At 36.1% G+C, this 26,838-nt stretch overlaps 1 protein-coding gene across 1 annotated transcript; it reads right to left on the reverse strand.

Moving 5' to 3' along the window:
• On the reverse strand, positions 1-26,797 carry AP1AR (adaptor related protein complex 1 associated regulatory protein). The gene is made up of 10 exons (XM_007437748.4): positions 26,464-26,797; positions 21,212-21,260; positions 18,664-18,690; positions 15,731-15,756; positions 12,081-12,177; positions 10,031-10,129; positions 7,378-7,430; positions 6,930-7,003; positions 6,095-6,223; positions 1-2,844 (listed from the first exon to the last, which is right to left on the reverse strand). The coding sequence occupies exons 1-10, from the start codon at positions 26,541-26,543 to the stop codon at positions 2,579-2,581; spliced, it is 900 nt and encodes a 299-aa protein (XP_007437810.1). The 5' UTR covers positions 26,544-26,797; the 3' UTR covers positions 1-2,578.
• Between the last annotated feature and the right edge of the window lie 41 nt (positions 26,798-26,838).

Consider the following 26,838-nt stretch of genomic DNA (forward strand, 5'->3'; position numbering starts at 1 on the left):
TAGCTTGAGAAATCTAAACTTTTAAGGATTGGTAACATGAACAAGTCAGGAAGTGAAAGAAATTCATGTCAAACCAAAAATATACATTTGCAGGGTACAAATCTCTCATAATAAAGCATATTACAAGAACTGAAAATGTAGAACATAATTTTTTTCAGCAACAAACTTCTACTTTAGAAATGTAATCTATGAAGAGTTTTTTTGTGGAAGGTAGTATGTACATATGATAAAAATCTGTCTTTTTATTTAAACATAAAAGGCACAAGGAAGGAAATCAAATTATGATTTTAGCAAACTACATGAATTAAAATTGTTACATATAAACATTTCATAATTATTTACTACCACTGACCTCTTTAAACCCCTAACTCTGGGGCAGTGAATTATGTAAACAAGTAATAAATATTCAGAATCATCTGAATCATATCATAATCTATAAATTAAGATATAAGAGGAAAGAGTTAATTAATCAATGTGGCAGTAATTAAGGCTTGTTACAGAACAGCAAAAGGACAAATGCCAAGAACAAGCCTACCAAGTAGAATATATGTCATTAATTTATGCATTTTTAGTGGTTTTAGAAACTACTATTCCCTTTGGTAGCAAAGGTGCAAGAGATGTTCAGCTCTCCTTCAGCAGATGGCAGCCCTGGTTAATTTTGTCTGGGCTTCGAACATAAGTAAGGTCAGATCTGAATAGTACTTGGGACCAAGATTCGAGTCAATACATGAGCCAAGTCTAGACTGGAAACAGAAAAAAAATCCCGGAAGAAAATTGGCATACAACTTCTCTACTGTTGCTAAAAAACCCTTTTTTTCATGTCCATGAAGATTTTGGGGTCAGACTTGACTTGAAGGAGATTTTTAACTTTTTAAAACCAATTAATAATTTTCAGTGTTGCAGTTCTGGTTTTCCTTACCACTGTAGCAGCAGCTGCTAGAAGCTATCATCTTGCTTATATGTGCCTATAGTATTTCATTGTTAATGCTTTGCAAGAAAACTTGTTAGGAAGCTTGTAAAAAGTCCTTAGAGCACAACTAGCAGGACAAAATGAAGTTCAGCAACTCAAGGAGGTATCATGGAAGCATATACTGCTGCTCCCTGATTTATTACATTGCTAAACTCTGAAAATTGCTATGAATCAGATACTTGTGAGGGAGACATATCATCTGCTTTAACATACAAATGCAACCATCATTCCAAAGCAGTTTTTGCCATGTCATAAATACAGCTTCATAAGAAGTTTTTTCTAGTCTCAGTGGCCAGAACCATTTAAGCGCAGGAATTTTTTTTTGAGAATCAAACCATACCAGTTATAGAAGTAACATTTTTGAATAAGTGTCATCACTCTATCCATTTGCAGCAGTTATTAAATCTGATAAATTGAATTTTATTATTAATTACAAGAATGGAATGCTTCACATACTTCAGAAAGATACACTTCAATTGGAATGTGTGTTTGTACTGATTCAGCCACAGAAAGTATTCATGCTTTCTATACTTTACAAATCAGAAAAACATTAAATTACCAATTATTAAGCAATATTAATTTTACACAATGTAAAAATTATGTAACAACTTTTTATTAGAAGCATTTATATTTTTGATTGGGGAGAAAAATGGAACCTTAAAAAACACAAAACCCTGCATTCTGGTATCCGATGTTTTAAACAAAGGAGATGTCTTCAATATTTTCAGATTTCTCTAGTTATATGGCTCATTACTGCACATGATAAATTTCATTTATAATGCTTTAGCATACATTTTAAATGTAAGACATTGTGCTTGAGATCTAATCTCAGTCAAACACTGGGAGGAATAAAGAAAAATCACATTCAAAAGTTTACTTAATTTTCAAAATGAATTGAACTGAAAAATGTAAAAACTGTTAGGGATGCTTTAACTCAGTGACAGAGCACATGGTTTGCATTCAGCATGTCCCTTTTCAGTCCTTGACATGTCCAGGAAAATCTGGGAATCTCTTGAAACACTAGAGAACTGGGAAAGTACTGCCAGTGTTGGCAACACTGGGTTATATGGATCAATAGACTGATTCAATATAAGGCAGCATCCTATGTTACTTGGGAAGTCATAGCAGAATTCCTGTCTAGTTTCATATTTCAAGTACAAAGGTGCTGATCAGATTTCCTGCTAAAATTATGTTAATGTAGGTATTTAAAGAAATAAAAAATAGACTGAAAATAGAATAATGATTAAAACATCAAGCTGTAACACTATATTTAATGCAAACAGCTGTATGCTTAAACCTAAAACAGACATAACAGAATCATTCAAGTATAAACATTTAAAAGGTAGATGATAAAAATTGCACTTACAATTCTGTTCAGATAGCAAACCATACTGTTAGCAAACCATATTCTTTAATGGACATAAGGTATAACATAGATTCCTTCTTTTTCTAGAAATCTGGAGCTCATTCACCAAGTTCAGTCACTGTGTAATTTCCTTATTTTAAAGGAGGCTTTGTAGCAGCAGCCACTAGAGGATTGTGCACAATACAGGTTTGTAGGTTTTGCCAACTTCAACCATTTTGTTAGATGCCCAATGGCCAATTTCATTATCTCACTTGCTGATCAACACCAGAAGTTTTTTGGTCTGTTGCAGAAAGTTCTAAAACAGGATTTACAAATCCAGCATACTCTGAATTGCCGTTATCATCTATTTCTGCACTAATGAAGTCATTTTCCCATTCCAAACCAGTAGAATCATCAGATGTAGAAGTTGGGTTACTTCCAGTTTTCTTGCCACTAAATTTCAATGCTGCCCGGAGAATATCTTCTTCAGTTTTTGAACGTTCTTGCAATGGGATCATTCTGTTTATACCTGCCATTAAAAAAATGTTTTTAATAGAACCTTTATATTGATTTAAAAGTTGTCTTTCTACAGTTCTTAGGTTTCATGTAGATACATCTAAATCAAATAACAACCATTTGCTTTGCAAAATGTGTAACATTCAGAGGGAAATCCATGTAGCAGCCAGGAAATGAGATGGTACTTCACGCGTTTAAAGAATCAGCGTGGCATAAATGTTTGAGGAGTACAATCTGTTTTACCAATAGCCAAGTTTATTGTGGTTTCAGGATTAAGCTTTCAAACAGAAACTTTTGACAAAACTTGGGATGAAGAATATATTAAGAAAATCAGTAAACTCATAAATAAGGAGAGTAAAAGCTATGACAAAAATTAATCTTACCCTTTTAAAATCCTGCCTAGCTTATTCCTGCAGGTGTTGTCTTAACTAGCCTATGAAAATACATTTGAAAGCTGTTTTCTATTAATTATGACAAACAATTTATTGAAACTTTTATTTTAAAAAAACCCTTGAATTCTGTCCAATATTGCACAAGTGTACTTTCTCTTACCTTCCGGGCACCATTTTTTTCCCTAAAAGCTCCTCTTGTGTGATTCTATTTAAGCAAAATAAATATGCAGAACATTCTCTGTACTATTATGATGTGTGGAAATATATAAATAAATAGCCAGCTACTAGCCCTTTCCTCTGCATACTGTGTGACTCCAAGAATATAGCAACAACATACTGATTTTTCTAACAATACCTGTTTCAGTAGCAAAAATATTTTATTGCTGAGCAAAGTTCATTTTTTGTAATGTAAATAAGGGAGTACAGGTAGTCTTTGGTTAACTATGGTAATTGGGACCAGAATTTCCATTGCTAAGCAATGTAGTCATAAAGAGCAATGTCATGTGACCACATTACTTAGTGATAGCAATCCTGGCACTCCGTTACTGTTGTTAAGCGAGGATCTTGGGTTGTTAAGCAAGGACCTCCATTCAACTTTCTGCCGGCTTCCAACAAGCAAAGTCAGTGGGGAAGCTGGCAAGAAGTTGCAAGCCCCAGGTCGCTCGTAAGCAGGCTGGTGGGCAGGTAAGTGTCTGCTGCTGGGTGCAGGAAGGCCAGTGCAGCATGGCATGAGGGTGGCTTGGGGTGGCTGCTGCAGGGTGTGTGAGGGGCTGGCAAGGCATGGTGTGAGTGTGGTGGGGCTGGGCTCATTGCTGCAGGATGGGGGAGACTTACTTGAGTGACTTGCAACCTTGTCTGCTGACTTCCCCATTGACTTTGCTTGTGGGAAGCCAGCAGGGAAGGTTGCAAATGGCGATCATATGACCATGGGACGCTGCAACTGTTGTATGAGCTGGTTGCCAACCACCCAGATTGTGATCATGTGACTGTGGGTACTGTGATGGTTGGAACTTTGAGGACTGGTCGTACGTACCACTCATTCAGCGCTGTTGTAACTTTGAACAGTCGCTGAACGAGTGGTCATTAAACAAGGACTACCTGTATTTAGATCTATTTCTTGTGATTTTGATGTAGATACCTGTACAGGTAGTCCTCGAGTTACGATGGTAATTGGGACTGGAATTTCCATCGCTAAGCAATGCAGTTGTTAGGCGAAACATCACGTGACTGCATCGCTTAGTGACAGCAATCCCAGCACTCCCCATTGCTATCATTAACCGAATCCCACCAGTTGTTAGGTGAGGACCCACCCTGATCCAAGCCATTCCCAGCTTGATCTCTCCCAAACCCAAGCCTTAGTAAGGTAAGGGGCTGCCTCCTCTGCCTCCTGTTAAACTCCTCCACCCGCCTATCTCCCCCCATCTCTGCCCTTTTGGCTGCCCTGCTCAGCAGCACTCCTCAGTGGTGGTGCTGGGGCTGAAGTAAAGGCCCAAGGTCTTCAGCAGTCTCAGCCGGCCACCATTGCCCCAGGGCCTCTACTTCAGCCCCAGTAGTGCTGCTGTTGAGGAGTGCCACCTCAAACCCCATGCCACAGCCAGCCACCCCAGCGCAAAGCCTCCACCCCCTTGCCCTCTACAGGTCCTGCTGCTCCCAGCTGACCTTAGCTTTCTTCCCCCCATTGCTGATAAGGTGCGCCCAATCCGGCCTTATATGAGGCAGCTGACGGCCATGCCAGCTTGCACTGTTCTCCAAATAGCACGCCCTGTTCTCACGATGCTTCAGAAAGCCTTTGGAAAGCTTCTGAGGTCATAAGTGCGGGCAAACTGTCAAGTGCCTGAATTCTGATCTTGTGACCGGGGGGCATTGCACCAGCTGTAACTTCAGACGCCAGGCATAAGTACCGTTCATTCAGTGCTGCCATAACTTTGAACGGTCGCTGAACAAATGGTCATAACTCAAGGACTACCTGTATAGCAGTGTTTCTAAATGTTCTGCCATTGTGGACCACTAAATGTTTGGAAAATGTGGGGGACACCCAAACACCTCCTCCCTGTTTTTGTTTTTAAGAACATGGGATTTCATGCTTCTCAGTGAATAAGATAATTCTTATAGTTATATTTGTGTATGCTTTGCCTTATCTCTACTTTTAAAGGCCTTTTAAAATTAAAATTTGTACTAAAATGTATTCCTAAATTAAGTATTTACCATTTGAATGACTTTGTATCCCATGTCATGTCAAAAATGTTCTTCAGTAGAAATCTCTGAGTACTAAGTCTTTCACATTAGTGAGGATGATGTTACTTCTCTTCTTGTACTAGGAGATTCATATTTGACTTGATGGTGGACAATTTGATCACAGGAGCTATATACCATCAAAAAAGTTGACAGGTAGTGAACATAAATAGCGGGGATTGAAAGGGAGCAGGCTCTGGCCAATGAATACAGAGAGGCTGCAGATTACCAGTAGTCTGCAGGCCACAAAATGAGGATCATTGCCATAAAGAATACATCCTAGAATAGCAATATAACTAAAACTACCTGTAGTTCTCAAGACCCACAGCACAGAGGTCACCAAAGACTAGAAAACTTAATTTTTACCTGACTAAATTAATTCAGATATTTCAAAATTAATATTACTTGCCCAATGTGTACACACACATACAAAATCCAGCTCAAGATTACCTACTGCAATTTCTTCTTTGTTCATGCTTCCCTCAGAGGGATTAGAAACCTAGATAGCTTATGACATTTTAAAACAAACATGCCGTTTTGATTTTTAAAACCCAACAGTATTCATGGTGTTGAAACAGCCATTTAATACTTTATATTATTTAGATCAATTAAATGATTATTATAGGATAGAACATATACCTTCTTCATCTTCCCATTCTAAATCTAAGGAATTACTGTCATCATTTCCACTTGTAGATTTGGTTTTGGTCATTAAATCACAACTGCTCTCTGTATTTGGTGTCAGAACAGTGGCATCTGATGAGAGTCCTGTAATTAAAAAAAATTAAATGTACTTGAAAAGGAGGAGGAGGATGGGAGCAGTAGGGAAAAGGATAGGAGAAATAATTCCTATCTATACACTGAAAAATTATCTACATGTATTATTTATTCAAGTAATAACTGAAGTAACAGTTTGGAATCAGATTTCATTTCAAAAAGTAATAGGATTTTTAATAAAATAAAATAAATTTACAAAATTATTTTTTTGTACTTCAATTTTGCCATTATGACAAACACTTAAATGAATGTTTTAGCAATATTAAAATTTAGTCAACTAATGGACTAAGCTTTCTGAAAACAAAACTTTGTTCCAGAGGTACTCCTGATAAAGGAAAGCTATGTTTACTCCCTAAAGCCATCTATATTTTCCAAAAATCAACTATGGATGGGGCTAGGTGACCCTCTGGGAGGTGACATAGGAACTACAGTGGAATCTGCAAACGTCTCTCCCCAACATTTCTTCTTTGACTAACAAAGATATGAAGCCTCCTAAATAAGGAAAGTAATGATGTCTTTCACAGGTCAGGAGACATTGCTTGTTTAAAAAAAGGATCTGAATTTTGGATGCTTGCGATTGATAGTCACATTTTGTGACTCATGTGTAAGATATCACTTATGTTCACTGACATGTGGGTAAAAGTAGCTAGTTAAGATGAGAGGGAAATTGTAGAAAATACACACATAGGAAACTTACTGCTAGTGCGGAAAGCTTCATATGGTAATTTTACATTTCTCAAGTACGAATCAAAGTCCTCTTCTGTCATGGAACTGTAAAAACAAGTTATACCAAGTGGGCCTACATTCAAAGAAATATTTTGGAAATGAAAACTGGTCTACTACACTGACAAAATTTATTGGCCTTGTTTTTATTTTAAGAAAAACATACTGCATAAGTGGCTGCCAGAAATTCACTTCTGGATGATCATAAGCAGAACTGAAAGCTTTATCCACTACAGTTGGGTTTCTAAAAAGGTAGCGTTTGGTTTTCCTTTAATGCTAGTAGACTTGCCAATTTTCCTATATACCTTTTAAACATGTAAACTGGGCAAGGTATACAATTCTACTATTTGAAATTCAAATTTTAAATATTTTCTGACTGTACTGTTTACTTAAAATTCCTCAACTTTAATTGTTCATCTTACCTTTGGGCATCTCCAGGGTTTGCTCTCTGAGTTATTCTCTGCAACGTTTGTTGCTAACAAAAATAAGAAAAAAGCAAACAGCCACTTAAGTGATAACATTCTCCAAGTTAAGAGCATAAGCAGCATTATCATAGTATATCAATTTCTAGAGTCAGTACTCAACAAAACAATGTATGTTTGTTTGCACTCCATGTCTGATATATTTTTGCACCCCATGTTTCTCATTAACAATGGGGTGTATTTGTTATGTAAAGAAAAGTAATATAGAGCTGTCAGAAATTATCAAATCAGAGAATTCAAGTATGAGGATGAGTTAAAGTATCCATTATTTTAATTTTGCTTCTAAATGAACAAAAACAATTTTCATTAGACAATTTAAGCCAAGATTATTAGCCTGATCTAAAAAGATAATACTGTACTATCAGGGTAAAATAAATACCTGCTTTAGAAAGTATAGAAAAAAGAATGTAAAGACATTTCCTTTGCTGAAAGAAAGATGCACTTGGATATTTACCACAAGATTTGTCTTTGTCTACTGTTTTTTCTAAATGAGTAATACTTATAAGCAGCTTAATATGTGGAATTGTTGTAGCAAGTCCTCATCTAATTCATTCTATAGACTGGCCTGTTAATATCTTCAGTAAAGGAGCCTTTGAACCAATGGGCATCTCTCACTTTTTTCTATATAAAGGACACAATCCAAAAAGTTAAGATACCTGAGCAAGATATTCAATAAAAAATCCCCCTCTCCCCCTATGGATGGTATGTCTTCCTCAATCTCGGGTCCTCTACCAGAGGCCTGGGAGTTTGAGAGTTCTGTGCAGTATCTTAGCTGTTCCTAGCACTGCACTCTTCTGGACAGAGAGCTCGGATGTTGTTCCTGGGATCTGTTGGAGCCATTCTCCAGCTTAGGAGTCACAGCCCCAAGTGCTCCTACTACCACTGGGACCACTTTATTTTCCACATCCTTTCTAGTTCCTCCTTCAGGTCCTGGTGTGTGTGTGTGTGTGTGTGTGTGTAATAAAATAAAGAATAATAAAATAAAATAAAATTTCTACGTTGTTACTTATTCTGTAGTCTTCAGATAATGAGTACAGAATTTTAGTCTTGATTTCTTGACCACTGATCTGTATGTTATTGTTTCTATGGCAAAAACAATGAGCAATACAAACAAGGAAAATATATTATTTGATAATAATATATTATATTCTCACATGGGCCTGGTGTTCCACTTACCTTTGATTTAGAGCCCTTTCCCCCAAAAATAAAACTCAAAATCCTCTTTAGATTTTGTTGCTAGAGATTTGTTGAAACCTAGGTAAACAACAAGTTCAAATGATCTCTTTTCCTGATGTACCTGGCTTGAGTGGAGAATTCCTAATTTGTTACTTTCTTGTAGGTATCAATCCAGAATTTAACTGGCTTATAATCAGAGTTAAACTGGCTTATAATGTTGGTTTGTAGCAGAGTTAAATAATATTAGCCTTGTTATGCAGTCAATTAATGAACCAGAAAGTCTCTCAGGAAGAGGTACGAGCATTCAAGTTCCTTATTTGCTCATGCATATTCTTTGCTTACTGAAGTAGCAGTTTTAAGCTGAGCTTATATGACAAAATGTATGATTTCAGTTGTGTGTAAAAAACTAATTTTTGACATTTGTGCTAGAAACTCATCAAATGCTTGTTTATGATGGGTCAAGGAAAGAGAAAAAAAAAAAGATAAAATGAAATTTAGAAAGGTTGAGCAAAAAACCCACCAAAAACTAGACACCAAGTTACAAGCTATTCAACAATCAAAACCAATACTTATTTATGGATGATGATCCTATTCATATTCCAGAGAGAAGTAAGAGTATATATGTTTATTCTCCACAACCCTGTGAGGCAAATATAGCTGAAATATGTTGGTATTTGAGCCAGTTCTCAGTGAATTTCATAACTGAGTGGGATCTCATTCTATGTGTCCTATAATATAAGATTTTAATGACTGTTCCCTATTAGTTTTCAGATTCAGTTTAAGGATCATATAGTATCTCCTTCCTTGCTTTCAGTAATTTCCCTCTGCATCCTTAGTATCCAAGTTTTTTACCTAGATTTTGGCAGGCGGCCTCTCTTGTTACCAGCCGACAATTTCTAATAAGCTCAGACACAGTATTTTTACACTAAAAATTCTAATGCAGAATTAAACATTTCAGCTTATTTCTGTGAATTAACAGTCTATATATAAATTCTGCAGAAGAGCTTTCCATGCAAATGTAGATAACTGAAATAATATTATGATTTATCCACAATTAAAGCCAATGAAAGCTGGCATTTAGAATAGGAAGAAGGCACGGATCTTGGCATACACGTTATACTAGACAACCATGGACAGGACTCCTTTGTCTGTTTAGCAATTCTTACTGGCAGAAGGAAGAAATTGCAAATCAGACTGCATTAGCACACTTGTCGATACAGTATGAACCATAATTGTAAAAAATTTGGCTTAGCATTATAGCCAGTACATAACTAGCACTAGTGAGAGACTAAAAGAAAATAGAAACTGCTACAAACCAGGGTTAATGCTGGATGTTGTTTAAGAAAGCACATGAAACTAAGAGGAAGATACATAATAGAAGCTCTAATACATATATTTTGGGGTCTTTTCCCCTCACCTCCAAGAACTTTCTCTGCTTTGCTGCCCTGGCTCTTTCACGCTGCACAGCATATAAAGTCTCCTCTTCTATTCTTAACTTCTCCTCTTGTATGGCTAACTGTATATGAACAAAATAATAATGGTTAACAAAAGAGAACCTAGCTATCTCTCCTATGAAATTAAGTGCACTAAATTTAAAGGAAAAGTATTTGTAAAGAATCTGAAACGTAAAATGTACTAATAAGACTTTAAAATAAAGTATTGCCATATTTAACAGAACTTTTAATTGTATTATGCATATTATTTTGATAAACAGAATTCCTTTAAAATTTTTAATTTGGTTATTAACATCATTTTCTGTTATACCTTTTTATCTGAGCTGCAAGATGGACATTTTATTTAATGGTATTAAATAAATATGTATGTAAGACAAAGGAGAAGACCAAAAATTGTCCTTGAACATTGGTAAAGAATGAAAACATAATTACTCCCATTCTAAAAGTAACATTGATCTGCGCCTATATTCAGGCAGCAAGAAACATTTATCCTTGAAGCAAATCAATAGTTGCTTAGTCTAAATTGGAGCAGTTGCTCTGAGTCTGAGACAACTATTTTCAAACATGAGTGCCTTCACGTGGCATAAAATCAACAGAAAGCAGTTATTTACTTTTGGAGTTACCAATTTAGATAAGTTGTTATGCTTCTGTCTACATTCATAAATCTAACTGCAACAAATGGGAAGAAATAGCAACACTTTAAATTACACAGCATGTCTGTCTACAAGACAAATTATGAGAAACATTTTTGCTACAGAACACATTTTCAGTACTTCAGCTACCCAAAGAAGAACTTTTTGCATTCTTCTTTGTTTCTATACTATTATTAAAGCAGAATAGTACCAATGGGTCTTCTGTTAAATTTATTTTCCCATGCCAAGCAGTTTTGGCCTTTATAATAATGGATAGACAAGTCATTTATTGATCTTCCTTCCAGCTTTCACAGTGATACTGAAATGGACATGTACAATCTTTTTCATGGTGGCATATGCTAACAATGCTCTCCTGTTTACTTAATACATTTCTAAATTACCCATTAACTAAAAATTTCCTGGATACTTTAAAGTAGCTTATAATAAACAATAAAGTAGCAGTAATCAATAAAATATTTGATAAGAGTAAAAATTATTGATAGGAAGTTAGCTGAAAATAATGATAACAAAAAACATTACGGAATGGGAAGACAACATTAAGCCAGGCACCTGGTACATCTCCCTAGGAAGAGTTGTACAACCCAAAGGTCATCTAATGTTTCTCTTCACAGAAAAAATGTACTGTTGCTATTTTGAATATACTGCCCAGTTTAGACAATTATTCCAGACTTCATAAAGCACAGATTGTAAAGCTGGGACCAAGGATTGATCATGTATGGTCTTTTAAAGTAGACCAAATGGTGTATGATGAGAGGATCATACAAAATATTCAGGAGCCAGATCATAACCATCTGAGATTTGGGAAGCTTGGAATGATTTTCTCCATTGGGCCTATGAATAAGAAATGACTGCACAAATCTTTTGTCCTCTCCGTGCCGAAATTTATCTGTAATGTTCCAAGCTAATAACTACCTGTGTTGTCGAAGGCTTTCACGGCCGGAATACGGTGGCTGGTGTGGGTCTTCCGGGCTGGGTGGCCGTGTTCTGGAAGTTTTGTTTCCTAACGTTTCGCCAGCATCTGTGACCGGCATCTTCAGAGGGCAGGAGCACAGACAGGAGCAGTTCTTCCAGAACACGGCCACACAGCCCGGAAGACCCACACCAGCCATCTAACAACTATCTATTCGTTTTATACGAACCTTTGGTAACATTTATCTGAACCCTTTCCCTATGAGTCTGCTCATATTCAATGACAACATGTCTGTTTGGTACTTTTTTTCTCTTCACTTGGTTCCTTTAACTTCAGTATTACAAGATCCACAGTGAATGCTTCGCTCACAAATTTCCATTTCTATCAGCCAGTTCTGAAGGCACATTATTTGTATACAGCTTTGTGCATCCATAGAGTTACTATGCTTACCTCTGATTGAAGCTTATCATCTAAAGTTCTCTGTTTTTCAGCAATGGAATTGTATTGCCTTTCTCTAAGAGCAGCAATTTCTTCTTCTGTCAGAGGTCTGAAGAAAAAGAAGAACGAGTGCTACGCCTGTCATTCTGATCCCTTCAGAGTAGGAAAGCCAGTTTCAACATTTAAGAATTGGAAGGATAAGAAATTGTCTGCACACAAATGTGTACTCAGTCCTGTTTTCTGAGCAGCAGCAAGCACTGAGGCAAGTACAGCCATTTCAAAAAAATTAAAATCCCAGCAAGACCCAAATTCAGCCCCACAACCAAGAGATAAATGATGTTTTGCATAGGAGTTTTTAGTTACAGATTATAATAAAAAAGAGATTATTAATCATAACTAAAAAAGCTGATGACTATTACAGTTTTACATCTTATTCCTCAAATTATATTGAAACAGAAGAGGCTTCACACGTACTTAATATTTTAAACATTTTAAAAAGCACATAGTACACAATTACCTTTATACAATATAATTCCTTTTTGTGATATTTTTACTAAATTTACTGTGATCCATGTACTTTTTATCCATTACAGAATCAAACCTTTATTTCTAAATTTTAGAATATATATATATATATATATAGTCTCATTTGAAGATTCAAGACAGCTTACATATCATAAAGCCATGAAACATTCGATAAAATCATAAATGGTAAATACATCAATACACAAAATCAAATAAATAAAAATAAATCGCCACCTGAATGGTTGCCTTCAAACATCTCACACTTTTTATTCTGAAGGTTCCACCAAAAAGCTCTAATTTAACAGCATTCCCAAATATTAATAAAGAAGAGGCCATTCTAATCTTGATGGGCAGGTTATCCAGAATGAGGGGCATCATATAAGAAATCTTTCACAAGCATATATTGATTAAAGATGTGGGATTTTATTAGTGAACACTACAATGGTTGTTTTTGGGACCTTGTATTACTGGAGGCCTCCGTGGAATTAAAGCATCCTTCAGAAAGACTGAAGGGACCAATTGTGCCTTATGCTAATCTGCTTCAGCAAGTGAATCCTGTAAATTAGAACTGCCCTTTATGTTATTTAATATGCCAATTTTTAAAAAGAAAGTTTTAGGATTCAAATCTTGGAACGTTTGATCATTTTAATTGAATATTTAATCTCCATTATAACATGTACATTTAATAACATACATCTGCTCTGTAGAGCTTAAATTTCAGGATGTAGTACTGAAACCAAGCAGCTATATGTTTTTATACTATATACATGGATATGTTTTATATACATTCAAGTGACATAACAGTTTTGCAGTCTATCTGCATTCTACATACTACTACTACTATTAATTGTATTTTTTTGTTTGCTTTTTAAATGGAAGAATTTCCATCCTACACTGTGGTTTATGGGATCGCAAATTTGAACAGGGCCATTTAGGTGAAGTTCACCACCCTTTCCACTGTAGGACTCTAAATTAAATTATTTTGACAGAGGGCTAAGCAACCACATGAAATCATCCAATGAGAGGAATTCACCATAAAGATATCCAAAATTGAGTGTTTGGAACTGGATCATATCCAGAATACCACAAACCACTTTCTGTTCTGGACAATATGCACGAACCAACTCCAGAATGCTTGGATCAGTTTTGTCCAGGAGAAAAACAGAATGTTCCAACAGAAAAGTGAAGGTGTCACAGCTGTATTGTTCCATTCTGCACATCCATATTCACCACCTCCCTCAGTAATTGGTTCCACAGTTAAACTTAACTTCCTGTTAGCAAATTTTTCCTAATATTCAGTGGAAATCTGTCTCGCTCTGAGACAACAGAAAACATATCTTGACCTTTGTGTGACTGATATGTGTTCCCCACCTCTTCGTACAAATCATTAACAAATATGTTGAAGATTATTAAACCCAGGACCAAATCCTATGGCATCTCACTTTATACTTCAGTTCACTTTGATGAGGAATTGCTGATTAATGTTTTTGGGAATGGTTTTCAGATCAATTCTGAATCTACTTAACAGACATGCCATCCAGTGCATACTTAACTAGCTTGCTAATTGAATGTCATGGAGTATTGGCCAAATCTGCTGGTAAAGTCATGCTTTAATATCTCCATGGAACAATTTAATAGAGTAATTACCTAGTCAAATAATGAAGTAAGATTGATGCTTACAGGTCAATTGTTTCATGATTTATTCTAAAATCTTTCTAGGTATTAATGTCAGACTGACTGGTCTATTGTACCTAGATATCCTTTTCCCCATTTTGAAGATAGGAACATTTGCTCTCCTCTAGTGATCTGGTACTTCAGCCATTCTCCAGGATTTCTTAAAGAAAATGGACAGAGTTTCAGCCATGTGTATCAACAAGTTCCCTCAGTATCTGAAGATGCAGTCCATCTGTCCCAGAAAATTTATATTACTTGAGGCCAATTGAAATAAAATGAGGAACTATCAAGTTTGAGCTAGATTCTGATCTTTCAAACAGATCTTCAGTAGGAGCACATATCTTAGTCAGAAGACCACCCAAATAGGAATCTTCACTGAACAACTGTTAAACTATTCCTTTTCTCTTCCTGTTATTCTGAAAACATGTGAAGGAGCCTTTTTGGTTGTTCTTAGCTTTCTTTGCTAGCTTCAGCTCACTCTTAATTTTACTTCATGGACTTCTGCTATCTTCCTCCCCACCACCCACTGGAATTGTTTGCAGTCATGCTTTTGCTTACAGGTGGTTCTTATGATGGTGCTGAACGAGTGGTAGATACAATCAGACCGTGTACTTATAGCTGTTGAAGTATCCCTGCAGTCACATGATTGTTATCCAGGTGCAAGGTGCCCAGATTGGAATTAGGATGGCGTAGTGTCCTGTGGCCATGTGATCATGATTTGCAACCTTCCCTGCCAGCTTCCCACAAGCTAAGTCAGTGGGGAAGCCGGCAAGAAGTCTGAAGTCATGGTTATGTGAAGTTCCCGCTTAACGACCCGCATGGTCCTCACTTAAAGATGGCACTGCTAAGTGGTGCGGTCACGTGGTTTTTCAACTTACAATCCTATGGCTTAACAATGGAGTTTCCAGTCCCAATTAGCATCATTAAAGGAGGACTACCCTTATCTCCTTTTTAAGGAATGTTTACCCATCTGGACATCTTTTCTTATTAGCAAGCATCTTCTGCCACAAAATTCTAGTGGTTATTCATCTAAATTTATCAAATTAATCTACTTTTCTGAAGTCCAACATATGTATTTCAGACTTAGCTTTAGTTTATCTTAATATCAAGAATTCCAGCATTACACATTTTCTCTTAAAGTTAGCAAGTCTTCCCTATTAGCTAGGTGCAGTCAGAGATAACAATTTATGCCTTTCTGCAAACCCATGACAAAGAAACTTTCTAGGACCCTAGCTAGCAGAGTTTGTCTTACAAATCATATTGCAATAATTAAAAATAACATTCTATGAAATGTATCCTCTGAAAAAAACTAAAAACATTATGATCAAAATCAGTAATTTAGATTTTAAAAATGTCAACTTGAATTGAATTAAATTGAAAAAGCAGATGATTAAAAAGAATGAAGCAAGCAGCATGTGTAATAGGAGAGGAGAAGAAATCAATTCATAAATATAACCTCATACCTTTGGTTGCTTCCTGGACTTTCACCCTGTTTAAAAAAAATGTGTTTTTAAAAAATGTTTTAAGAACCTAATTATTAAGCTATTTTCAAAATAGAGCTGAAATACATGACTTTAACCACCTATCCTTTTAATAAATCAAATCAGTATCAAACACTGTCAAATTAAAATATACAGACAAAGATCTGTTGATATATTTTCAGTCAATATGAAATTATTATCTCTAAATCCATCTTCCATTCTTCCCTGAACTGGAACTAGAACTGTCAGAATTTTTAAATTAGATCTGTCAGCAAGTCTAAGGAATGTGCATTTCAAAGCAAATATCAATTCTCTAACGGGTTATCAGTTGGTCAACAGATGTTTTATTTGTATCCTCTTCAAATTATATCTTAACACTCAGAATTGTTTTGTCTCTTCGGGTTAAGCTACATACAACAGAAGCAAATCTGTTTAATCACAGGCTTGTGATTTCGCATGATTAATGAGAAACTGGATATTCACATTTCACTCAGGTCTTCTCACTCATATAATAAAGACAGCTTTTTGGGCTTCTTAGAGGGATGAGAAAGACCACAAGTAAGATGTGAAGTTTATCTTCCTTTACTACATGGGAGAATTTATTATTTAAAAAAAAATGCTTTACAAAACAAATCTTGGATATTGTCTTATATCTATCTCCATATTACATATACTATAGATATTGTCTCTATATCTATGTCTAATTTATAGATAGATAGATAGTTATTTGTGTGTGTGTATAAGATCATGGCATCTGGACCCATCAATTCCTGGCAAATAGAAGGGGTAGAAATGGAAGCAGTAACAGACTTCATTTATTTGGGCTCCAAGATCACCGCAGACGGAGACTGCAGCCTTGAAATTAAAAGACGCTTGTTCCTTGGGAGGAAAGCTATGGCAAGCCTAGATAGCATATTAAAAAGCAGAGACGTCACCTTGCCGACAAAGATCTGCATAGTCAAAGCTATGGTTTTTCCAGTAGTAATGTATGGCTGTGAGAGCTGGACCATAAAAAAGGCTGAGCGCCGAAGAATTGATGCCTTTGAACTGTGGTGCTGGAGAAGACTCTTGAGAGTCCCCTGGACTGCTAGGAGGTCAAACCAGTCAATCTTAAAGGAAATCAACCCTGATTGCTCATTGGAAGGATCGATAATGAAGCTCAAGCTCAGATACTTTGGTCACCTAATGCGAAGAGAGATCTCTTTGGAGAAGACCCTGATGCTGGGAAAGATTGAAGGCAAAAGGAGAAGAGGACGGCAGAGGATGAGATGGTTAGATAGCATCACTGAAGCAATGAGCATGAAACTGAGCAAACTCAGGGAGGCAGTGAAGGACAGGAAGGCCTGGCGCAATATGGTTCATGGGGTCACGAAGAGTCGGACACGACTTAACGATTAAACAACAACAATATATTTGTTTATATATGTTTGTTTATATATCTATTTTAGTTATTTTAATACTATATATCTATGTACAGTATTTATTTTTATATCTTATTTCTATGTAACTATACAGTATGTTTTACTTTTATAAATATATCTTATTTCAGAGTTGTACCCCTTTTGCTATATTTTCTTCCTCCTCCATCTCCTGCAGGCAATTATGAATTATCCACGTGTATGCTAACTAAACAAGGGTTTACATGACTCTGTCCTTGGCTGCTCTTCCAGATGTGGAGTCCAGGCAAACCAAAGTTCTATTCTGCCTGCCCTTGTCTTCTACTTCTCTATTCTGGCTACTCTAGATCTGATGTTTTGTACTATAAGTGGCTAGGCCTCTGGGGTCTTCAGCTTAAGCCACCACTGGGACCTATGTGTTCCCAAATTTGTGACTGGGCAGGAAGGGAGATTGCTCCTAGCCCTGGCTGAGGTTGGTGTTGCTGCTGGACTCTGTCATCACCCTGATTCCCTTGCCTATAATCTAACAGATACTGTTCTTCAGGGTGCTGACAAAATTTCCCTTCATGATATGCCAGAGGTGTGTTCTGCAAGCGAACGGATATAAAAGCCTTCCTCAGTGGGGCACTGGTAATATTAACCAGATACTGGGAGAGGCTTCTATTTTTTTTTATAATGATGAAACCAAGATTACACTTTGAATGACTGTACTGCACATCTTTATTTGTATCCCCTTCAAAAAGCCAAATATTATTTTCCCTGTTTCAAGAACTAAATTTCCCCAAAGGGGTTCACTATGATATAATAATATGAACGCTGGATTACCTAAGGGACCGTCTTCTCCCAGTAGTTTCTACCTGTCCAATTTGGTCTAGTAGATTGGAGATGCTGTGGATCCCGCCAGCCAAGGAATGTTGGCTGGTGGGGACCAGAAGGCGGGCCTTCTCAGCAGCAGCTCCTCCCCTTTGGAACTCAGGATGGCCCTGACCCTGCTAGCCTTTTGTAAGGCTTTAAAAACCTGTCTAAGTGCCCGAACCTGGGGTCCCAAAATTGTTAAGGGCCCAGTTACCTGGTTGCACTGTTGATTTTTATGGAACTTTTATGATAATGATTGGCTGCCTATATATAATTTGTGATTGTTTTAATGGCTTTAATTATTGAAATTGTTCCCTGCCCAGAGTCACTTGGATTGAGATGAGCGGCTATACAAAATGCATAAATAAATACATTATGTAACTTCTCTAAAAAGAACATAATTTAAGTAACACAGAACTGTGATTATTCTTAAAGCATGGAGTATAACATTTTACCCATCATTCTGCATAGATGCCAGAAACTAAAGGTAGTGGGATAATTCTTAAAACTAATTCTAAGAATTAAATAAATCTTAAGTGCCACCTCCTCTAAATAGTTTTCCAATTCACTACAGTTTTAGTTGCTCTAATTTCAGATACCTTATAATTTAAATTGCATATATAATACTTCTACTATCCTTAAGGTCAGTACAAAAGTACTTACCTCATCACTTTCCACTAGGTTCTCAAACTGAAAAAAGATACAATGATATTTCAATTAATCAAAACATAAGTAATGTGTTTAGTGAAATACCAAATACACTTCTTGTATACTTATCTATTTAAGACAAAGTAACTGTCATATGTAGTAAAGCTTAGCAGCTATTTTTAAAAAATTATTTATAAATTATAAAATTATCATTTTCATTTTAAATTTAAGTACATGGTACAAATAGTTACTTTTGTTAATATATAATTTTTGATACATTAAATATAGTAATAAACAATAATAGAAAAATATATTGCTCAGTGTTTTTTTAAATAATATATGACCATGGATTTGTATATGTATTAAGAGTATAAATTTTTTTCCACCTTGTACACAGACAATAAAATCACATCAAACGGTTTTCATTTGCTTCCTTAAATTACGATAATAAGGCCAACCTAGGATCCAATGCAATATATTGCTTATTTATTTTCCTTATTTGAATACAAACTATTTGCCAAAACCTTTGAATTTTTATACAAGACCACCGCATATGTTAATGCAGTCTCCTCCAGTTCTGTTAACCCTTGCCAAATCCTTGGGCTTGTCTCTGGTTTTACTAAACTCAACCTCCTAGGGTTACAGACTATCAGTGAAGCAACTTCAATGAATTTCTCCTAATTTTAGCTGATATTGGTTTAAATGGGTTTTGCCCATACAGAAGTCCAAAAATAGTTTAGAAACTTGATATATTGATTTGCATAGGTTTCTGAACTGTCTTCAAATCCTATAAAGTACCTCTAGATATTTATGAGATTTGCTCAAAGTATTAGAAATTCAAATCTTTTTTTCTGATCGTTTTTGGGAGGAAGAGTGTTTCAAATTTAGTTAAGTGTCTTGTGTCTTTATGCCTTTTCCCTGACTAGATGGTATTGCTATAACATGTAAAATCTGATGTATCTGCACACAAGGCGATACATCCTTGTGTAATAATATCCTAGTATTAATTTTATTTGTTCTTCTGATAATGGGGTAAAGCGTGAAGAGACCTCTAATTCTATAAAGTCCTTTTCTGTTCTAGTTTGTAAAATAGTTTTTTTTAATGGCTAGAATACAACATTTTAAGGGTGAAGGTACCAAATCAGTATACTTTGCCATTTATTACAAGCTTCAAATATGATATATAAAAAAGGGTTTGAACTTTTACCTTGTTTGAATAGCTAGAAAATAGTAATAAAAATATTATATTCAAATCAGATTTAAATCTGAAAAATATTCTGAGGTTATAAACATAAATATTCAGTGTTATTGCATTCTACTATCATTGTAAATTGTGAATATTTATTCCTCCTGTATTTGCATTGCTGTACATAGTTTTAGTTTTAACCCATGCCTTTTTCCCCACATGTATAAAGTTATTCAGTAATCTTCTGCCATTGTGGATAACTACTTTATAAAGAGCAAGAGAAATAGAAAAATAAACATGGTAAATATTTTTACTATCTTCCCTAACCAAGATAGCTTTAATTTTCATGAATTAAGCTTTTGAGTAATATTCTTAATATCTCTAATAAATGGTGTAAATTTTAAAGAGTACCTTCAACATTTTATATATGATTACCTTCAAATAACTGAGGTATTTTATGTTAATTTTTATGCCTCTCTGTATCCCTGTAATATATTTGTGATTGTTTTTCTATATTAAGACACATTGTTTCCAATTTAGTGAGATTCATGTACAGTAAATCACCAAAGTTCTTAACAAGATAAATTTTGAAATGGGCTCACTAAAATTGGAATTAAGAAAAACTACATAGTCACCAAACAAATTAACTTTCATATGAATTGTTTTAAACTGTGTGCCTTTAATTTTGGAATATTCTCTAATTTCTATAGCAAATTAATTTCTAGGAAAAGCAAAAATGATGGGGAGAGAAGAGACCTCTGTTTTGCCTGCTTGGCAGTCATTTACAATCACATATACATAATAATTCATTGATCTTTTGATGTTTGAAAGTCTTTTCTGGTAACTGGAAACCAGAGCTTCTCCTGTGTCCTTTCTTAGCTTTTGTAATGTTTGACTTTGGCAGCTTTAGAAGATTTATTACATTTATTGCCCATAACAGGCAGTCTTAGGAAAAGGCTGTTTATGTCAGAAGAGGGTACTAAAACCAGCAAAAATAGGAGAGAAATGTAAGGAACCAGAGGGTTCAAAAAAGTTGATTTAACTTGTTTATCAATTTCCCTCCCTTTTTCCCATTTACATAATAGTACATATGCAGTTCATAATTACATGAATATTATTACATTTATTTTATCCTAAGATTATAGTATCTTATGTCTTCTTTGCATTTTAAAGGCACTGGTTTTAATTAGATTAAGTCATTCTTAAGAACAGACTCTTCTAAATTAATGTGATTGAAGTTAGTAATGAATAACTAATTCTAACTGCTCCAATTTATTTATTTATTGCATTATATTTCAGTCAGCAAATTTGCATTAGGAAAAATTCATGTTAGTTTCATAAATATGACTAGTAATGGTATTGAAAATCTTTACTTACCTCTATAGTGAAATGTTCTCCTGTTGAGCATGTCCTAAAGTACTTTGATCTAGAATATAAACCAACAGCGTCATGACAGAATTACTATTATATTTCAAAAGTCCACAGAACAATTTTTCCCTCATTAGATTTTTTAAAATAGCTACCTATGTATAATGTTGTCTACTGTACTTTTCAAAACTTTGCCATGAGTAACCTGCACATAGCTACATGCCCTTTTTTGCACAACCTCTGAAATACTCTTTTAATAAAAGCTTGAACGCAGTCTCATGTATATCTAGCACAGAAAGGCATGAAATTAAGACTCATGATTCCCAAATAAAGAGTCGCTAGCATTAGGGCTTAAAAGTAAAACGTGGCATATTAAAAAGATTCTGCAAACAGAGCTCACATATCACACTATACTACGTTTAGTCATGGTTTTCTGAATAAATCACAATTTATTAAATTAATACAAAACCATGTGGACCTCGTTGCAGTGTAAAGCAATGAGTGAGCTGAACCACCATATACAAGCCTAATTTGGAGGCAATATATATTTGAATAATCAAGAAGAATCACCTAGCTCTGCCACTATTGCAATGCTGTACTTTCTGCCAGCAGTATTAGCAGACTGGCAAGGTACAAAGGTGAATCTCCTTTCCTATCTTCCTAGGAATAAAGAAAAACTAGGAATGAGGTGTCTATTTGCAGAAAATTAATTTTTCCACCTAGCATTCTAAATCTAAGTGACATGTTCTCAAGTGAATAAGTAATCTGTTGCATTGACCCTGTAAATAAGGGGTTGGCACATGCACTGAACAAAGTTGGATTCTAATGTGTGTTCTAGCCATCACTGATATTATTTATGCATTCTGAATATATTCAAACAGTATTGTACTATGGAAGAAATTAGTAAAGACAACAAAGTCTGTCTTTAACTTATATGGTATATAACAACATATATCAGATATGAACTCAGAATGAAAAGGGGAAGTACTTTTTACCCATTACTCCTTCCTGAAAAAAACTGCAACCATCTGGAACGTGTAGTGACATGGAGGGTGAATGGTGAATTGAAAAATCCACTCTTCCTCCAGAGGAAGCTCCACTAGATCTTATTTTCTTTGTCACTGAATATTAAAACATATTTGATATCTTTCTCACATGCAAATAGTTAACTTTCATTTGAAATCATGAATTACATAAAATAATTTTGAATTGCTGAGAACTTACAAATTAAAATATATTAGGCTTTTTAAAAGGAAGTGCACTATACCTCTTACTTTATACAAAATAAAGAAGTATTATGGATTTTGTTATTCTCCAGGTAGGATAATAAAAGTAACCCCAAAGCTCTAATTATATTTATTCCCATAAGCAGTTAAAGAATAATGTTGTGATTCCTCTAGGGGTAAAATGAAAGCTGACAATGAAGATGCTGAAATTACACATGACTGAATTTTAATTACACCTGCAGCACAAAGATGGCTCTTTTACAACAAACAATTTAAGCCATAGGCAGCTGTTATAAGCCACAATTATGTCAAAATGAAATAGATGTCATGATTTGTGTCATGATAACACAAATGAGATGTGTTATGAGATGTGATGCATTTGCTTGGTGACATCATGATATACATATTGTCATTTACTTCCTTAATTCTCTTGAAGATATCTATGATTTAATAGGATTTTAGATTATCTTGAGAAACATTTTTATAAAATGCATCAAGTTTTGTATCAACAGAATGAATAGCAAGATGAATTCTTTTTTCTTTGTTTACTTTTTCATGAAATAAAAAGAGTTCTATTTTCAAAAGAGACTTGTGAACCTTTTGGTACTAGAAAAATTAATTCTCAGCTTTGGGAAAAAAAGGCTATTTATATATATATTTAAAATATAGCCTACCAGATCTATTGTTTTATACTGTACTTCTCACAGCTTCCAGATTACAGTTTAGATTAATAAAAAGAATACTGCAAAATATTCAGCCATAAATGATATTATGCTGATACAAATAAAATGCAATTGTCTGGCCTACTATAAATTTTCAATGTATCTTTACCGCTAAATAATCTATCCATCCTGGCTTTATGATAGAAGGTGACTATTAAACCCTTCAGTCCAATCACTTGCTTGGTGTTAGCGTCCAAATTAAAACATTTTTGACAGGTGGCTGTCTAACCTCTGCTTAAACATATCAGCGAAAGGGGAGCACAGCCCTTCTGTGTAACTAGTTCCATTGCCAAATTGTCTTACTGTTAGCAAACCTTTTTCAATCACTCAGAATTTGTTTTCCTGCAATTTAACTACATTCTTCTGTGTTCAGTAATCTGGAACCATGGAAAACAAACCTTGAAGTTCTGTGTGAAATCCTTGGAAATATTTAAGAGTACTAGTGTTAAGACATCAGGCTAGAAAGTGATGACTGTGATTTCTAGTCCCTCCTTAAGTACAAAACCAGCTGGGTGACTTTGGGCCAGTCACTCTCTATCAACCCTAGAAAGAAGGCAATGCCAAACCACTTCTGAAAATTTTGCCAAGAAAACTGCAGGGACTAGTCCAGATAGTCACAACAAGTCATGACTGACTTGAAGGCACTAAAATAATGTTGATAATAATAAAAAAATAATATCCTACTCAGTCTTCTCAAGGCTATAAATATTCCAATACTGTACTTTTCTCTTTTAATGTATTTAGAGCCATTATGGCAGCACAAAAATATAACACTATATAATACATATATAATGCAATTATAACAGAAGCAGGGCTGGTAAAACAATCATTTAGTTGCATACGTATCTATGAAGTTTGCTCCTGCACTGTATATCTACTTGTGAGTATACATTCCCAAAATTTTCAAGCACCAAGTTAAATTTAAGTACAACTGTGGCATATTCTAAGAACAAATTATTATAGATGATGTAAACTTAGAACATAATTTAAAATTACTTAAACTGATTGAGTTGTTAAACAAAATAACAACAGCTGTATTAATGTTAATTCTTTTAAATGTGTAACAAAGGCAAACTACAGATCCTAACCCACTATTTTCAAAATTTATTTTCAAGAGTAATTATAATACCCAACTGCAGCCAGCCCTTTCACTTTCTGTACTCTTAGAGCTATAAAATTCAGTTTATTAAAATATAGCTGCCATATAACTGAATATTGGGGTAACTACAATAAACCACTGTAGAAAAATGGTTAGAAAAATAGAAAAACTAGGTTGCAAAACAGATCTCAGCAACTGGTACTGAAATAAATGGATGTAATGATTGGGGATGTTTAGCTTAAAGAAAAGATGCTTATGAGTTTTTCCCTGTTTCTCATAGCACTAGAACCAGAGAACACCCAATGACACTAATAAGTGGAATATTATTCTTATCATCCTGTGTGTGTGTGTGTGTGTGCGTGCGCACGTATATCTGGAATATGTAGATAAATTCCTAGAAGCCAGGTTCAACAATGGCTACTAGCCTAGATGACTGGTATTTACAGAGGCAGATGTAATAATTATTTCATTTGTTTTCAGAAAATCTTAGAAAAAGTAATGGATTTTTTTCTTTGTCTGCTCCATACATTCTGAGGTATTTTTTTAAAAAATAATCTTCTAAACAAATCAGAAGTGAAAGAAAGTTGAGAGGCTGAAGACAACCTAACGTGTACAGTAAAGAAAGTTAATAGCAACTGCCAGCAGGGCTATAGTCTGAACTAGACAACCATTGGGTCATCCTTTGAGAGGAAGGTAGTAAAGTCTGTGGAGTCCTTGGGGTTCTCTGAGCTTGGTTCTTTTCTTGCAAACGTTTCATTACCCGGCTAGGATGTTACCTAGCCGGGTAATTAAACGTTTGCAAGAAAAGAACCAAGCTCAGAGAACCCCAAGGACTCCACAGTTCAACCCTGAGCTACACATATTCACCTCACACTCTTTGGTAGTGAAGTCTGATGTGACCAGAATGAATATTAAATTTTAGGCTGACCATATTTTTTTTATCCCAATGGTGGACAATCCCGTTATCATCTAAGAAGAGTATATATCATAAATAGAAAAATAATTGTAGTGGCAAACAAACTTCAATAATAAGTCAATATTTACTTATGTAAACGGATGCACAGAATGACTATGGGTGGGCAAAAAAGCAGTGGGAGTGGGAGCAACTTCTGACTTCCTGTCAGCGTCCACATTGACTTTGCTTGTGGGAAGCTGGCAGGAAGTGTTGGAAATACAATTGTGGGGACACAGCAGTGGCCACAACTTTGCAAATAAAACTGGTCTGAACACTGTGCAAATTTCAATTCCACAGGAGTAATGGGTCCCAGATTTTTTACACATTCTTTAAATTAGCAGATTTTAGGTACCTTGATTCAAAAATAGTTGCGGTTGTAATGCACTGTTTGGGCTAACTTGAGGATACAGACAAACAGATAAATACAACGAGAGTTTTATTAGTGTATAGATTATTGCCCTTTTTATCCATAGAAAGCCTATGAAAATGTGGAAATAAATAGAACACGCTCATCAAAAGAAAACCCTTTATACCTCCTCCGTCCCCGATACAGTATGTCATCTCAACCTACCTATTCTCAAATATCATTACAGCAGGGGCAAACAGGAAATACTGCCCTGTTATTCTTTATTTGTTCACTATGAACACAATTAAGAACATGCCTGAATTAGCCTGTAAGTACAGTAAATAAGACCTAATATCATTTACCCACACTACACCACCAGACTTTATTAAAAAGCCCATGTGCAAGTCATGAGAACCACAGCAGTGTATTGTGATCCCCTAATTGTGCTGAGACCACCATTTATCGCTGTTTTGGGGTAGGTAAGCTCGTGGATGCCTGTCTCTTGGGAATCTTCTAAGCACAGGTGACTGGCAACCCAGTGCAGCTCCACCAGATCGAAAGGTCACCGAATTCTACATCCTGCTTCGCTGCAGAGGCCAACCTGGTACCTCCGGAAAACCCCACAGGGAAGGCTTGAAGGCCACCGCCTTCAGACACGCCTGCCCGCTGCCAACTCGGATTCAGATACACTGCCTGTGAATATGGAGGCTTTATCCAACCCTTCTGGTTAACGGCTACGGATCGAGTTTCTGGCTTAATTCCCTCTTCCAAGGCGCCTGAGGCAAAGCTCCACCTGCGGTGAGGCTCTGCCTCCCAGTCACAGGCCGGCCTGTCCTAAATTCCCCGGAAAGACGGAATCGAAGTCAACCGGCCCAGGCCTGCCGCCCTTCGCATCTGCCCCCGCCGCTCTTACCCTCCTCCTCGCTGGAGGCGTCCGGATTCCCGTCTCGGGAAGACCCAGCAGCACCACTGCGCCGCCCAGCTGTTCCCCATGGCATGCTGAGGGGGCGGGCGGGGGCCCTTGTCACCCACCGACGCAGCGCCGGAATTGGCTACCTCGGTCTCTTGGCGGCCGCGAGCGGAAGAAAGAGATGGCGGGGCAATAGCTGTGACGGGTGCCGCTCTCGTGCATGGGCACGGGCGGGGAGAACACACCACGCTCAGCCGTTACGGCGGCGCCTGGGAAAGCAGCGAGCCCGCTCTTCCCCCCGCCTCATTGCCCCCCCCCACGTTGTGACGGCAAGCTCAGCTGTCGCGTGCAGCCGTCAGCCACACCCCTCGCCTCATT

The sequence above is a fragment of the Python bivittatus genome, unplaced genomic scaffold (genome assembly GCF_059951505.1).
Source record: "Python bivittatus isolate LINGU-HERP-01145 unplaced genomic scaffold, Pbiv_v1 ctg000070_np1212, whole genome shotgun sequence".
NCBI lineage: Eukaryota > Metazoa > Chordata > Lepidosauria > Squamata > Pythonidae > Python > Python bivittatus.

What these genes read in the sequence shown, in the direction of transcription:
- AP1AR (XM_007437748.4), bottom strand. Translation starts at nt 26,543, where the DNA reads ATGGGGAACAGCTGGGCGGCGCAGTGGTGCTGCTGGGTCTTCCCGAGA. An exon ending in CGCCTCCAGCGAGGAGGAGG is followed by an intron (nt 21,261 to 26,463) that starts GTAAGAGCGGCG and finishes TTTATATTCTAG; the next exon opens with ATCAAAGTACTTTAGGACAT. An exon ending in TGAAGCTTTCCGCACTAGCA is followed by an intron (nt 6,224 to 6,929) that starts GTAAGTTTCCTA and finishes TTTTAATTACAG; the next exon opens with GACTCTCATCAGATGCCACT.